The sequence below is a fragment of the Opisthocomus hoazin genome, chromosome 13 (assembly GCF_030867145.1).
Source record: "Opisthocomus hoazin isolate bOpiHoa1 chromosome 13, bOpiHoa1.hap1, whole genome shotgun sequence".
NCBI classification, from domain to species: Eukaryota; Metazoa; Chordata; class Aves; order Opisthocomiformes; family Opisthocomidae; genus Opisthocomus; species Opisthocomus hoazin.
This window is the reverse complement of record NC_134426.1, coordinates 18,133,519-18,147,130: the sequence shown is the minus strand read 5'-3', so window position 1 is coordinate 18,147,130 and position 13,612 is coordinate 18,133,519. Positions and strand designations below refer to the sequence as shown.

At 57.1% G+C, this 13,612-nt stretch overlaps 1 protein-coding gene across 3 annotated transcripts in view; it reads left to right on the top strand.

Annotated features, from left to right (window-relative positions):
• The window catches only part of KSR2 (kinase suppressor of ras 2), an 84,949-nt gene extending 77,900 nt beyond the window's left edge, over positions 1 to 7,049 (top strand). For 2 of the 3 annotated variants that reach the window (XM_075434806.1, XM_075434804.1), the window contains 4 exons: positions 1,207 to 1,338; positions 4,162 to 4,291; positions 4,967 to 5,100; positions 6,959 to 7,049. In XM_075434806.1, the coding sequence (XP_075290921.1) occupies positions 1,207 to 1,338; positions 4,162 to 4,291; positions 4,967 to 5,100; positions 6,959 to 6,965 (403 nt within the window). In that variant the 3' untranslated portion in view covers positions 6,966 to 7,049. Of the gene's footprint in view, positions 1 to 1,206; positions 1,339 to 4,161; positions 4,292 to 4,966; positions 5,105 to 6,958 lie in introns of those variants that run through there. The other variant, XM_075434805.1, reaches the window with a different exon arrangement.
• Positions 7,050 to 13,612: the final 6,563 nt, after the last annotated feature.

The following is a 13,612-nucleotide window of genomic DNA, read 5'->3' as shown; positions in this document are numbered from 1 at the left end:
ATCCAAGCTCAAATGGAGAAATTCCTTGATACGAGATGGTGGGCGGCTGCTGCTCTAGCCCAGCGTGACGTGGGACAGTGTTTGTTACCTCCTGCAAAACTACACTGATGAATTTGGGCTCGGACACATGATCAAGCTGCTTAATGTGTCACCACCAGCGGTGGTCCCTGCCCATTTCCCTGCCTGGGGACCCTTTATGAGCCAGCGGTCCATCCTAGGTGCCTGCTGGAGGATGTAAAGGATGAAGAAGCAACCACCACCACTCTTAGCTGTTGGCCAAAGGAGCCTGATGTATTTGTGCAGAGCAGGGGGACCCTGCAGTGGTGCCCAGCGACAGGACAAGGGGCAATGGGCACAAACTGAAGCAGAGGAAGTTCTGTCTGAACATGAGGAAGAACAACTTCCCTCTGAGGGTGACAAAGCACTGGTCTAGGCTGCCCAGGGAGGCTGTGGAGTCTCCTTCTCTGGAGATACTCCAGACCCGCCTGGACGTGGTGCTGTGCAGCCTGCTCTGGGTGACCCTGCTTGGGCAGGGGGTTGGACTGGGTGACCCACAGAGGTCCCTTCCAAACCCCACCATTCTGTGATTCTGTGACCCTGGGGAGGTAGAGGAGAAGACAGCTGAGGTTAGCTGAGGGGCTGGCGATTATAACAACACCAGGCCTCTACCATGGGCGATGGCATTGGAGCCTTGGACATGAAGGTGGGCTGGAGAGGCTCTCTGGGGCCAAACACCTGAAAACGCTGATTTCCAGGCCATTATTATAGGGTGAGTTTTTGGTTGACAGAGACCCTGAGAGGTCCCCAGTCCAAACCACAGAGGGGCCAGCTCAGGTGTCAGCGCTGGTGCGTTTTACCCCGGGTAAAGCTTCGCCCCCTGCTCTTTTCAGATGTTTTGGTGCAATGGTCGCAGCGAGGACCCCAGCAAACCGTGCATCCCTTCCACCAGTCCAGTAGAGCTGAAGGACCCCCTCACCACCACCCCGTGCCCAAACTGTGCCCAGTTGGCACGGGCAAAGCCACTGTGCCAGCATTTCTCAAAGCAGGGTTAAAACCCGACTTTGCAAGGATGCCGTAGGCAAAACCAGGCTTTAAATGCCCTAGGGAGAGGGTGAGAGGGCTGGGGGGCGGGGGGGCTGCTCGCTGGTGGCACGGTGGTGATGTCTCCCCCGCGGTACCCACGGCTTCGGCTCCATGTTTTGGCAGGCGGGAGAACAAGCTGCGGATCCAGAATGGCTGGTTGTGCCACCTCGCCCCCGAGATCATCCGCCAGCTCTCGCCGGACACCGAGGAGGACAAGCTGCCCTTCTCCAAGCACTCAGACGTCTTTGCACTGGGGTGAGTCCCCGCGGCGCGGCGGGCGGGTGGGTTGCAGAGAACTGGCGCGGCTGTGTCGGGTGTGAGCTGCTCTGAGCAGCTGGGAGGGGACAGAATGGTAGAATGGTAGGGGTTGGAAGGGACCTCTGCGGGTCATCTAGTCCAATCCTCCTGCCGAAGCAGGGTCACCTACAGTAGGCTGTAGAGGACCTTGTCCAGGCGGGTCTGGAATATCTCCAGAGAAGGAGACTCCACAACCTCCCTGGGCAGCCTGGGCCTGGGCTCCGTCACCCTCAGAGGGAAGAAGTTCTTCCTCATGTTCAGCTGGAACTTCCTCTGCTTCAGTTTGTGCCCATTGCCCCTTGTCCTGTAGGACAGGGACACCGTCTGCTTGCCACAACGCCCAGGGGACGTTGCCTGTGGGAATCCCCATCACTGGGCTCAGGGCACCTTCCTACTTTGAGAAGTTTTGAATTAAACCCCGCTAAATCCCCAAATCCTCCTGGCTGGGCTACAGACCAGGGTGGCTCTGGGCAACGGGATCTGGAGCATCCCAGGGGGGCCAGCCAGGTGTAACGTCCCCCCTGCATCCTCCTGGGCCGGGTACCGGTGAGAAGGTGCTCTGGACGTGGGCTGGGGATGCCGAGGGTTGGGGACACCGGTCTGGGAGCCCCTGGACACCCCGATTCTCCCCACCAGCCAGCTGCAGAGGGGCTGGCGGCGGCGGCTGCTGCTGCGAGCCGGGACTGCCGGGAAGAGGAGATGCCAGAAGGCCAAGAAGAGGAGAATTGATGAGTCTCCTTCAGCGAAGCAGCTCGTTGCTCCTGCCGTTTATCTGAAAGCAACCCTCCCTGACGGCAGGAGCCCAGTCACGCCCCGATAAAACCTTTCTCAAGGTGGCTAAGCGGCTGGGGATTTTACCCAGTGGATTAATTGTCTTGTGGATGCCTTAAAGGCTGTGGGGATTAGCGCGCGCGCGGGGCTGTTAACAGGGGCGATATTTCCATCAAAACTGTAGTAATTACAGCTGAAAGGGTCTAGCTTTTTTTTTTCCCCCTCCCCGAGGTACAACTTTAGCACAAGAATAAAGAAGTAATTAAGGGATTGTATTGAACTAAGTGAGAGCTGGTTACTTAGACTTAGTTTTATCTTTTATTTTGAGCGTGAGCTCTGCCCTCTTGTCAAGAATGAGTTTCCTTGAAAGATAAAAAGATTTTCCCACATTTTTCCTCTTTCTTGTTTCTGCTGCCCTCCGCTGAGCCTGAGAGGCTCACAGATGATCCGGAGCGTTATTGCCATCGCTGCTTCCCCCTGGGGATTTGGGGATCAGTGACAGCAAGAGGAAAAGATCTTTTAAAGAAGACAGAAATGTGAAATTAAAGCGTGTGTGAGGGCGGTGCGGATTGGGGTACTGAGGCTGGCAGTGTGTGCTCGCTGAAGCCTGAGAGACTGTGGCAATAATTAATATTAGATGCATGGTCGTCTCGTGCAAAGGGAGATGGAGCAGCAGACCGCTCTCCGTAGCACCATCCACACCCCAGGAAATGCACCCCAAATATTTCGGATTCATCTCAAAGAGGGAAGGTGAAAAATTAAGCCCTGAACTCCCAATTAGAAACTTGAGTTTAACTGCATTTGAGTGCATTGAGGCACCTTCAAGATCCCTGCTCCTGCCTGAGCATCTTGTTCTGTGCCACCGGGACCTGCCCCTCTCCAGCCCCTGATTCCGCTGCACCCGCAGCCCCAGTGGGCATCTCACATTATTCAGATTTTTGGAGATTTACAGCTGTGCATATATTTCCAGAATCAGGAGAGCTGATTTCCAAAATCAGGGAGCCGCTCTATCTGAGAGCGATCTTTCATCTGTTGGACCCCTCCAGCAGATTTGTCCACCCTAATGCCGTTTTAACCCCGTTTCTTGCTGCTTTAACCGGCCGTGACTGCACCCCTTGAAGTGAACCGCAGGTCCAGGGAATTTGCCTTGGAAATCGAGGCCAGCACTGCGGGAGTCGGGGCTCATCCAGCCTCCGGGTGCCGGAAGACGAGGATGCACAGCTCCCTGGTGGTAGCGGGGGTGGAGGACCGCAGGGGCGGCCATCAGCTCGGCCAGAGTCGCCCTGGTTTTGGGATATTCCCTTGGATTTGGGAGTCCTCATGCAAAGGAGGGCTTGGCTTAGCGATAAGAGCGATGCAGCGGCAGATGGCTGTGGGTTCACCTATGCCATCACCTGGTGAGGGTGCCAGGGCTGGTTCATGCCGTGGCTTGGACAGCTTTTTGTGGCCTGGAGTACTTTTTGCAGAAGAAAAAGGGGAGAAGTCAGAGTGAAAGTGAATGCTTTGGCTCGTCCTTCCCCGGTGCTCGCTGCCCCGCACCGGGGAGCAGGCGGCAGAGTTAGAAACACCAGCCTGGCAGCTGGACCACGTATTTACCCCCTGCACCGTCTATGAAGCTGCTCCACGGGCAGCGGGGCGAAGCGATATTGCAGCCCGGCAGGAGATTCCCACTTGATGTAACAGGGTGGCTGGTGGCTCTGCCTGTGCTGCCCATCAACCTCCATCCTCCTATCCACCGGCCAGGTTCTTCCCTGGTGTAACCTGGGGGCTGAAGAAGTCTGGTGGCTTGCTCTCGGTCAAGTCAACAGCCTCAGTTTCCCCATCTGGAAAATGGGAGGGGTGATATCTCTGTCATGAGGGCTGAGCTCCTCTGGTGGAGTATCTGGGATGAAGCATCTCCTGGATGTGGATTATTCTGGAGCAGGGAGAGGTAGTGGATGTAGGTGCAATGGCCAGATGTCCCCCCCAGGGATGCTTCCCCGTCCCCTGACCCCCGCTGTCTCCTAACAGCACCATCTGGTACGAGCTGCACGCGCGGGAATGGCCCTTCAAGACGCAGCCAGCGGAGGCAATAATCTGGCAGGTGGGAAGAGGGATGAAGCCCAACCTCAGCCAGATCGGGATGGGCAAGGAGATCTCGGTAGGTGGTGTGGGGCAGGCGCTGGAGCCTCGGGTGGGTGTGCATGGAGGGGGAACGTGCCCCGCTGGCACACGTCCTGGGTTGGAGGATCCCTTTGAAAAACACTCTCTGCTGCCCAGGATCTGCCAGCAGAAAAGCGAAAGGTCCCCCCCTCCCCAGCCAGTGAGGCTCGGTCCTGCTGCTGTGGCACAAATATCGGCTCAGCTTGCACATCCCCTCCGCCCCAGCCCTTCACCAGGGTGGGGTGATGGAGACAGGGTCCTCATGGGATGGACGCATGCCCTCCGCCCCAGCCCTTCACCGGGATGGGGTGATGGAGACGGGGTCCTCATGGGATGAACGCATGCCCTTTGCCCCCGTCCTTCACCGGCATGGGGTGATGGAGACGGGGTCCTCATGGGATGGATGCATGCCCTCTGCCCCAGCCCTTCACTGGGGTGGGGTGATGGAGACGGAGTCCTCGTGGGATGGATGCATCCCCTTCGCCCCAGCCCTTCACTGGGATGGGATGATGGAGATGGGGTCCTCATGGGATGGACACATCCCCTCCACCCCAGCCCTTCACTGGGATGGGGTGATGGAGACGGGGTCCTCACAGGGTGAACGATAGGCGCGGAGGTTGTGGTGGGAGAGGGCCTGGCTGTTTGCTCATGCGCTCACCCTGTGTGGCTGCAGGACATCCTCCTCTTCTGCTGGGCCTACGAGCAAGAGGAGAGACCCACCTTCACCAAGCTCATGGACATGCTGGAGAAACTGCCAAAGCGCAACCGTCGCCTTTCCCACCCCGGGCACTTCTGGAAGTCAGCGGAGTAAGTCCCTGCCCCTGCCTGTCCTTTCCCATGCTGGCAGGCAGCTCTGGCTGCACCGCTCAAGACCCCGCTGTCACAGCTGGACAGCTGGCATTGGTGGTGGGGGAGGACGGGGACAAGCTGTGGGTATATCGATGCCATGTCGGGGGACAATGATGGGTAGGAAGGGTGGTTGCAGGGTGCTGAGCCCATGCCAGCTGTCACTGCAGTGCTGGCTGTCCTTGGTGGGGTGGGAAAGCCTGTGGAAGTAGTGGGAGAAGATCAGGAGGAGCCTGGTGATGTGCTCCACTGACGCTGGGAGGAAGAAACAGGGTAGGTCCAGGGGCAGGCTGGAGCCAGGACTTTGAGGACATCTTTGGGGACGTCGGCCAGGGCTCCAGCACCTGCCTGTGCACCACGCTCAGAGCAGCTTTCCCTCCTGGGAAGGTGTTTTTTCCTTCTTTTACCCAAATTTAGCCGACTGGGGGGCTGCCTTGCCTGGGGTTCCTCCCCAGACCTGCATCCTGCCCCAGCCATCACAACTTCCAGGGAGAAGAGCATGATCTCTCCTTCCCGGCAGACAGCTCGTGGCCGAGTCCTGCTCCATCTCATTGCTTTGGCCGAGTGGCATCTCTCTGCTTCAGCAGATGCAGCATGGATGGGTCCCCAGTCAGGGTTTCAGGATCCGGCCTGCTGGTTATAGCAGGGAAAACGCAGAAGGATCACTTAGAAACTATGAATTTGTCATAATATGACAAATGGGACCAAAAGCCTAACCCATGCGGAAGCTGCGTTCGTGTGGGGTGGTGGGGGTGGGATTTCTCCTTCTCTCGGCGTACATCGCCAGACCGTGGAAGCTGGAAATGGGGGTGGAGGGAGGGAGGCAAAGGTGAGCTAAGAGGGAGAAGCGAGGGCACTCCAGACTGCCTCAAGCATCCCTCTTGGACCCCTCTGAAGGTTGGAGATGCCGGTTTCTCCTCCTGCATCTGATAACCAAACCTCCTCGCTTCCTCATCCATGAGGCAAGCACGGGTGTCCCTAAGGTTACGAGTGCAGCGAAAGCTGCTGGAGTGTCCCCTGTGCCACCTCCCATCCCTGTGTGCTTGGGGCTCCTGGGAACGGTACCAAGCCAGCAGTCAGATGGCCCCCAAATCACCCGGAACGTAAGCTGTTAATCAGGAGGGAAGTTAATTACCAATCCGTGCTCTGAGCAGGCACCAGGGTGGCTCCGGCAGCCGGGCAAGGAAAGCTGCAGGTTGATGAACCCCAAAGCAGCAGGCTGTGTAATTGCTCGGCTGGGTTTGGGAAGGTTTTTGCAATCACCGAGCCACGCTCTGCCTGCCACCGGCTTTGGCTGCCCGGCGGCTTCCCCTTAATTACCGGCCCCCTCTTCTGCTAAGCGCGAGGGGAGGGAGGATGCTTCAGCTCGGCACTCGCGTTCCATCTGAGCTACCCCGTTCCTTAGGGATTTGGCTCCTGACACCGTTCCCAGCATTCCTGTGCTAGTTCCTGGCTGCCCCGCGGGGTTCCTGCTCGCCCAGGAGCCCGGCTGCGGTACCCGGGGACTCGGCCGTCCCTGCGCGGAGGGGACGGGAGAGAAAAACCCCTCAGGGGTCCTGCTGCTGGGAGAGCCTGGGTGCGCGGGGATGGGGCGAGGTGTGCGGTACCCAACGAGCCCTTTTCCCTCTAGACGTTGCCAAACCTGAGAGCTGCCCACTCTGGGGACACCCAGTCTGGGCGGGCGGGGAGGGATGCACATGGCTTCCCACGTTTGGGAGCAGCTCCGCGGCATTTGGGGAGGCTTTCAGCTGCCCAGCAGAACCCCACGGTGCCATGGGATGAGGCATCCAACGCTGACTCTGCCTTGTGTCCCCTCCAGGCTGTGACGGGAGAAGTTAAGGGACGGTGCCTTCCTCCCCCTGCAGCTCTCCTCTTCCTCTCCGCTTCCCAACCGGCACGATGGAGGAGCAGCGGGCGCTGCGGGCCAACAGCGGGACAGGAATGATACTGCAGTGTTTCACCCCCTGAAGCCTCTCTGCAAGGGCTGGAGGAGCTGAGCCCCAGGGACGCCCGACGGTGGTGGGACTGGGGTGGCGGGCACCTCGCTGTCATTTGGGGTCAGGTCTCGGGCCGGTTCCCTGCCAAACAGGGGCAACCCACGGGGCAGATGGCTGCAGTTTAGCCTCGGGGTTCCTCTGATCACAGTCAGCATGGTCAGTGCTGTGATGCTCGGTTGGGGAGGGGTTGCTTCTTGGTTCTCGGTAGATTTATTTAATTACTTTTTTTTTTTTTTTAATTAATGGAAAAAAAAGGGGAAACATGCTGATTCACGAGTTTAGCGCTGGAGCCTGCCGGGGCCGGGGACTGCTGATGCTATTAGCTGCGCCCCGCGGGGAGATGCATCTGCAGAGCTGGAGCTGGAGGAGTCCTGCTCCCCCCTGCCTCTGCGGCCCCGCGATGGGCAGCGGTGACCTTTCACAAGTGGCTTCTCTACCTCCCGGCCATGCCCACTTACGGTCCCCCCCCCAGGTCTCCCTCTCGGCAGGGTGCGTGTCCACATCCCTGTCCATTTAGCTGTTTGCCCCAGCGCATCTCTCGTCAGCGAGCCTCGCCCTCTCGCCCTCCCTGGTGCTGCTCTGCTCTCGCCTTCGACCCTCGCTCCCGAAGGCGCTGCCGAAGCCCCGGCTTTGGGGATGCTCCGGGGCCGGGCAGAGTGGGAGCGGCCGGGGTTGGGGTCCTTCCCCGCCGCTGTTGCCTTCCCTGGGTTTGGCGCCAGAACCGGGGAGGTGGACGGGCTCTGGTTGTACAGAGCGAGGGTCTCCCGTCCCAGCCCCACGCCCGGGAGCCGCGGCCGTCTCCGCATCCTTCCCCAGCCAGACAGCCACGCCCAGGACCGTTTTTCCCTGCACGTTCATCTTCCATCAGCCAAATCCCGGCCCTCTCCGAAGAGATGCTCTTTGGGCAGCATCTTGGAGCTGGTGTTGCCATCTGAACGCTGTGGGCCGGCATTTCCCTCTGCCCGTCGGCTTGGATGGGCCCTCGAGCCCGTTAGATGAGCTGTCAAGTGACGGATGATACCAAATTGCGTTTTCAGGCCTTTATTGAGTGTAATTGCTTGACAGGAACCATCCTGAATAATTCAATCGTGGTCTTAAGTTAGCTTTAATTTGGAGACATGACGAGGCTCTGCAAACTAACCAGCCCTGGTTTCTTTGCTTCTCCTCTAACTCCCCCTTGCCGGTGTTTGAACCACTTTAGCATAAGTAAATGAAGATTAGAAATCTAATTGCAGCTAGGAAGAGACGTTGCTTGAAGTGTGGGGGCGTGTAAGATGGTGCTTTTATTTCTTAAAATTTGCACACGTGCAGATGTGGGAAGTCTGAGGCGGGCAGGAGCTGGGGGGGTGAATCCGGCCTCCGAGTGCGCTGGTGGAGGCTCGGTTGGGAGGCATCTCCTGGTGATGCTTTTGGGGCATTTGCTGTGCCCTGCGGTCGCATCTCGCTCTCAGACGTTTTGCACAAAGTGGGGGTGAGACAGGATCACCCGCGCCTGCCTTCGATGCTGAGGCCGAGTGGGTAAGTGAGCAAGGGCAGGAGGAATCCTCGTTTGTGCTAATTGCCTCCAGCAGCGGGCAGCACAGGGGGTTCGTGGTTCCCTGGGCAGGATGCTGCAGAGCTCGGCGCGTCTGGCTGAGCGTCACCTCGTCCCAAAGGATGCTCCGTGGCTGCTCACCCTCTGCCTCCGCTGCATCCCACCTCTTCCCTTGCTGACACCCGCCAGCTTCTTCACCCCCTGCCCCGGACCGCAGCAGTGATGTCCTCTGCCGTTCGCCCTCCCCATCCCAACCCTTCCCTGCTGCCTCCCGCCCTCTCCATCCTCTGTGCGTGTGCGCACGTGTGCCATAAACGTTGCACTATTCCTCAGAGTCTCTCTGAGTTTTCACCAATGCCTTCACCCACGGTGGTCCCGGGGTCTGTGAGAGGGTGCACACCCCCGTCGCTGGAGGTCTCTGCTGCCGGGGGTGGGGGGGAACAGGGAGGTCTCACCGTGAAATCACCGGTCCCCCAAACCACGTTCAGATGTAGCGGTGGCTGTAGGAAGGTGGGGTCCTTCTCACTTGGTGGTTTTAGTTTCTACGTAGGCGTGAGGTTCCTACGCGTGCAGCAGCCCGTGGAGCTTGTTGGAAAGATGCAGGAGGTGACGCCACGGGTGACGCTCAGCGCTGCGGGTGGCAAAGTGCCGCAGCCTCGTAGACGTTGTGCAGATTGGTGGTGGAAGGTACAACACCCGTCTTGAAAGGCTTACTCTGGGTTTGCTCTCTCTGCCCCAAGCCCTCTGCTTGCCCAGAAAGTCTCACCTTGACGTAGCCCCCCGTGGGGTCTGAACAGCCGTTGGCAGATGCCTGCTTTATTTTACTGGCTGAGGCTCAAGGAAACAAGCAAACTGTTGAGCATCTTGGTTTGGTTACTCCACGGCATCAGGTCCTCACCGGGAGCACAGGGCTCTCTGCAGCAGCCTCAGCCAAGCGTTTCTCCTCTGGATTTGGGGCATCCGAAAGGAGCTACACGCTCCTATAGCCAACAGATCTCACCAACTCTTCCCTCATCTCCCTCCTCTTTCTCCCCAACCCTTCCCTCACCGTAACGTCTCAGCCGGGCCGCGAGCAGAGCACAATAGCATCGATGGAAAAATAGCTGCCCTGCATTTATCATAAATTAGCTGAGAAGAGCAGCTCCTTCCCTTCCATTCAGTGCAGCAACGGTTGTTTATGCAGCCGTGTTATTTGCATCATGCCGTCTTATTTTTGAAAGTCTTAATTATTAAAAAAAACCCAAACCAACAAATCTTACTTTTTGTTGTTGTTGTTGTTCTTTGTTTTTTGACTCCGGCTTTGTGCGGGGTTTTTTTTTCCCCAGTTTAAAAATATCCAGCCCTTCAGCAGGGAGAGAATGTAGGAGAAGCTCTCCACAATGCCCTCTAATAGGAGATCTGAAGGAGCGAGGAGGCCCATCCGGTGGCTCAGTTTAGCTGTGTGAAGCAGAGGAGGGACAGGGGTTATTTCCAGATGAGCCGGGCGCGAGCGGAGCCCGTTTTAGCACGGTGGTGTTTTGGGCAGCAGCTTGAGACGTAAGGAACCATCCCCAGCCCTGGGGTACACCCCTGGGCTCTTGCAGCGGAGCAGCCTCAGCGATGCTCTCCTGCTCCAGTTCCTCCAGCTCCCAGTCACCCTCTGAGGCTCTTCCCCGAGCTCCCCGGTCCCTGACCTCGCTACTGGCGGGGTTTTTTTTTCCCGGCCTTTCAATGCTCATGAGGAACACCATGTTTGGGGCTAGGTAGCAAAGCCACTACCGGTGATGGAAGTGGTGACGCTGCATGGCCCCAAAGCACCATGCCCTCCTTTGGCTGCTAAATTGCGTCCCCCGGTCCCTGCTGCTTCTTCTGCCCACCTTTCCCCCTGTGTCACCCGAATCCTCTCCGAGCCGTGACTGGGCGGTTTCTGGGGAGGATGAGCTCAGAGTCTGGCCCCGGTGTCTTTTAGCCAGTACTTGACTGTGGCAGGAGCCGAGAAGATGAAGATTTAAGGCAGGCGGTAGGCAGAAACGAGTGTCTCGAAGGTGGAGGAGCTGCTCAGCTTTTGCTAGATGCTATGGAAGAGTTGGTGCCTACGGCTTGGTCTCTTTGGCTGTGCTAAGGAGAAGGGTGATGCGTTGGGGGGTGCCATGAGACGTTGTCTGCACCCCCCAGGTGCCGTGGGGAGCCTGGGGTCGAGCCCGCCGGTGGCTGGCACTCTGCTGGGCACCTTTCCTTTCTGTCCTTCTTTCTTCGCCATTTATTTATTTTAATTTATTTTAATTTATTTTCTTTATTTTTGCAAATAGTGATTCTTCAGGAACCTTGGCTAGCTCCAAAAGCCGTCTTTGATTTCCAGTCCCTGTAAAGTACGCTGTTACATTTTCTTGTACATAAGGTATATATAAATATATATACATATCTCTATATGTATGTATATAGATATATACATATATAATGAGCTCTAAATCCTGTACAGGTTCACACTGAACTCGATGGCCTGCTTTGTTTTCTCTGTGTTAGTTCTGACCGTTGCAGAATGAGCTGACTTTCGTTCCCCTTTTCCTCTTTCCCTTTTCTTTTTATAAAAATATACATAAATATATATATATATATTTTGTTGTCGTTGTTGCAAAACTCTCATCACTGGAAAAGAACAGTTGATTCTGGTGCAAAAAAAATATCACCCCACAAACCACCAACAAAAAAATCTCCGAGACAGGCACGATGGATCTCCCCGATGTAAATTTGTACAGTAACATTTATAACGTTTTCTACACTTGAAGAAAGTATTTATAATTTCAGCTGTCTGACTGGGTGCGAATCTCTGTGACCTGCAGAAATGGATAGCCATTTGTGCCAGTGGTTTCTTGTGCAGTGTTTGGTGAGGTGACAGTGTATGAATTATTTATGCCAATAAAAAGAAAAAAAAAGAAAAATCCGAAACCTTTGAAAACCGTTGCACCCCTGTGCTGCTCCGTGTCCACGCGCCGCTCCCTGCCCTCTCCTTGCTCCGCGGCAGCCTCGCATCCTGGTGATGGGCTTGGGGATATTTTTCCGCGGCAGGGTCTTGACCGCTCTCCTCCATCAGACCCCTGGGAGCATCCCGGGGCCAAGCTCTGGTCCAGTGATGCCTGGGGGGAGACGTGGCACTGCCGAACCCCCTTCTTCCTCTCTCCAACCTCTTCGGCTTGCCGCCCAGCCCTTCAGGGACGATAATTCACCGCAAACATGGGAAAATTATGGGATAGTCAGCAGATAAATCTCTGCTCAACGGAGGGGCTGGGGCTGGGGTGGGGTGTGGGCCAGGGGGATGCTCCTCCCCAGCCGGACCCCCGCGGGGACGGCTGAGCCCGGTGATGAAGCTCTAGAGGCTCCTCGCATCTGCTGCTTTGTTTGCTTCTCCCATGCCGTTTTACTGGGAGGCCACCATAAATCTGCAAAACAGCCCGCCGGAAAGCAGCAGCAGTGTTCGCTTGTGGGGCTGATGCGGGCGGTGCCCGACGGCAGGAGACAGAGAAGAAAATCACGGAGGGTTCGTGTTGCTTTCCCCCTCTCCTTCCCTCCTCGCTGTCACCCGAGCGCTTGAAAGGTAACATAATGATGGCTCACCATTAATAAACCATGAACGCTCAACACTTCTCCTGTCGAGGGCTTTTCATCTTTCAAAGCCTGCAGGAGCCCGTAACCAATTAGACCAGGCACAGCCCAGGCAGGGAGTGGTGGTGGGGTTGGCCGGCAGGATTTTCCTGGGAAGGATGGGGAAGGCGAGGCTGGGTGGAAGCGTGCTGCTGCGGCCGGGCGCGGATGTCCCAGAGGAGAGAGAAACAGGAGATTCAGGGGTAAAGAGCCACCACTCGGTGACCTCACCATGCTGGGGACCTTGCCACCCCCAAGTCCCTTGCAGGCTAAATGGGATGCTGGCTGCATCATGGTGTCACCACCTTTTGCATATATACAACAAACAGGGGATTAAACCCTGCTGGTGGTTCCCCTGGTGTAAATCCAGAGGGTTCCCACCAGTCTGGAGTGTAACTGCTTGGCACTGGGGTGTAACTGGGGACCCAGGGCCCTGGTGGCTCCCGCGCTCTGGGGACGGAGCTGCTAATCGAGCAGCGCCGAGCCCCTGCTGAGCCCAGCACAGGGGTGCTGAGCTTGCTCCTGGCCGATGAGATGCCAGCGCCGGGACGGGATAAACGTGCGATATATCCCCAAAACAGCCTTCACAATGACGTTGGCGGAGTAGAGGCGTCTCTGAATATATCTCCGTGTGTGTGTGTGTGTATCGGAGAGCCACATGAATGCGCGCACGTGTCCGTAATCTCCTTGCCGTTGATGAATCACGAGCCATTAATATTTCACAGGCAACGAATAAACGCAGGAAGTGAAAGAGAAGCCAACTCCCCAGGATGCCAGCTCTAGCCCTCCTGCTGCCACTGCTGGGTGAGCCCACGGTGATGCTGTGGGACCCTGGGTCAGGGCTCAGGGTGGGCATCGGTCCCGCTTGGGTGCTGGTGGCACTGGCGGAATGGGGTGCAGCCAGCCTGGCCGGTGTGAGAGGGTGCCATCGTCACATGGAGTTGCTTGCTTTGGGCTGGTAGCCCTGCCGGGGTCAGCGATGCCAAGGGAGAAGGAGGAGAGCAGGGGGCATCTGTGTTTGCACTGGGGACGGTGGCTTCAGAGACGTCCCCATGCATCCCGAGTGCTGCTCGGTTGACCCACCCTTCTGCCAGGGGTTTTAGACACACGTATCTTCCTTGACTGCCCCCAAAATTAAGCATACACTGAAGCTTTTTATTGACCTGAACTTAAAAAATGAGATACAGGGGTACCAAGATGATGCACCTGGATGCCGGCCACAAGACACTGCTCACCGTGGGGACCACACTGTCACCGCAGGGACGGCTCCAGGTGCCGTGCCTGCTGCCGGAGGGTTTGGGTTCCCCTTTCCGCTCTGTATCAT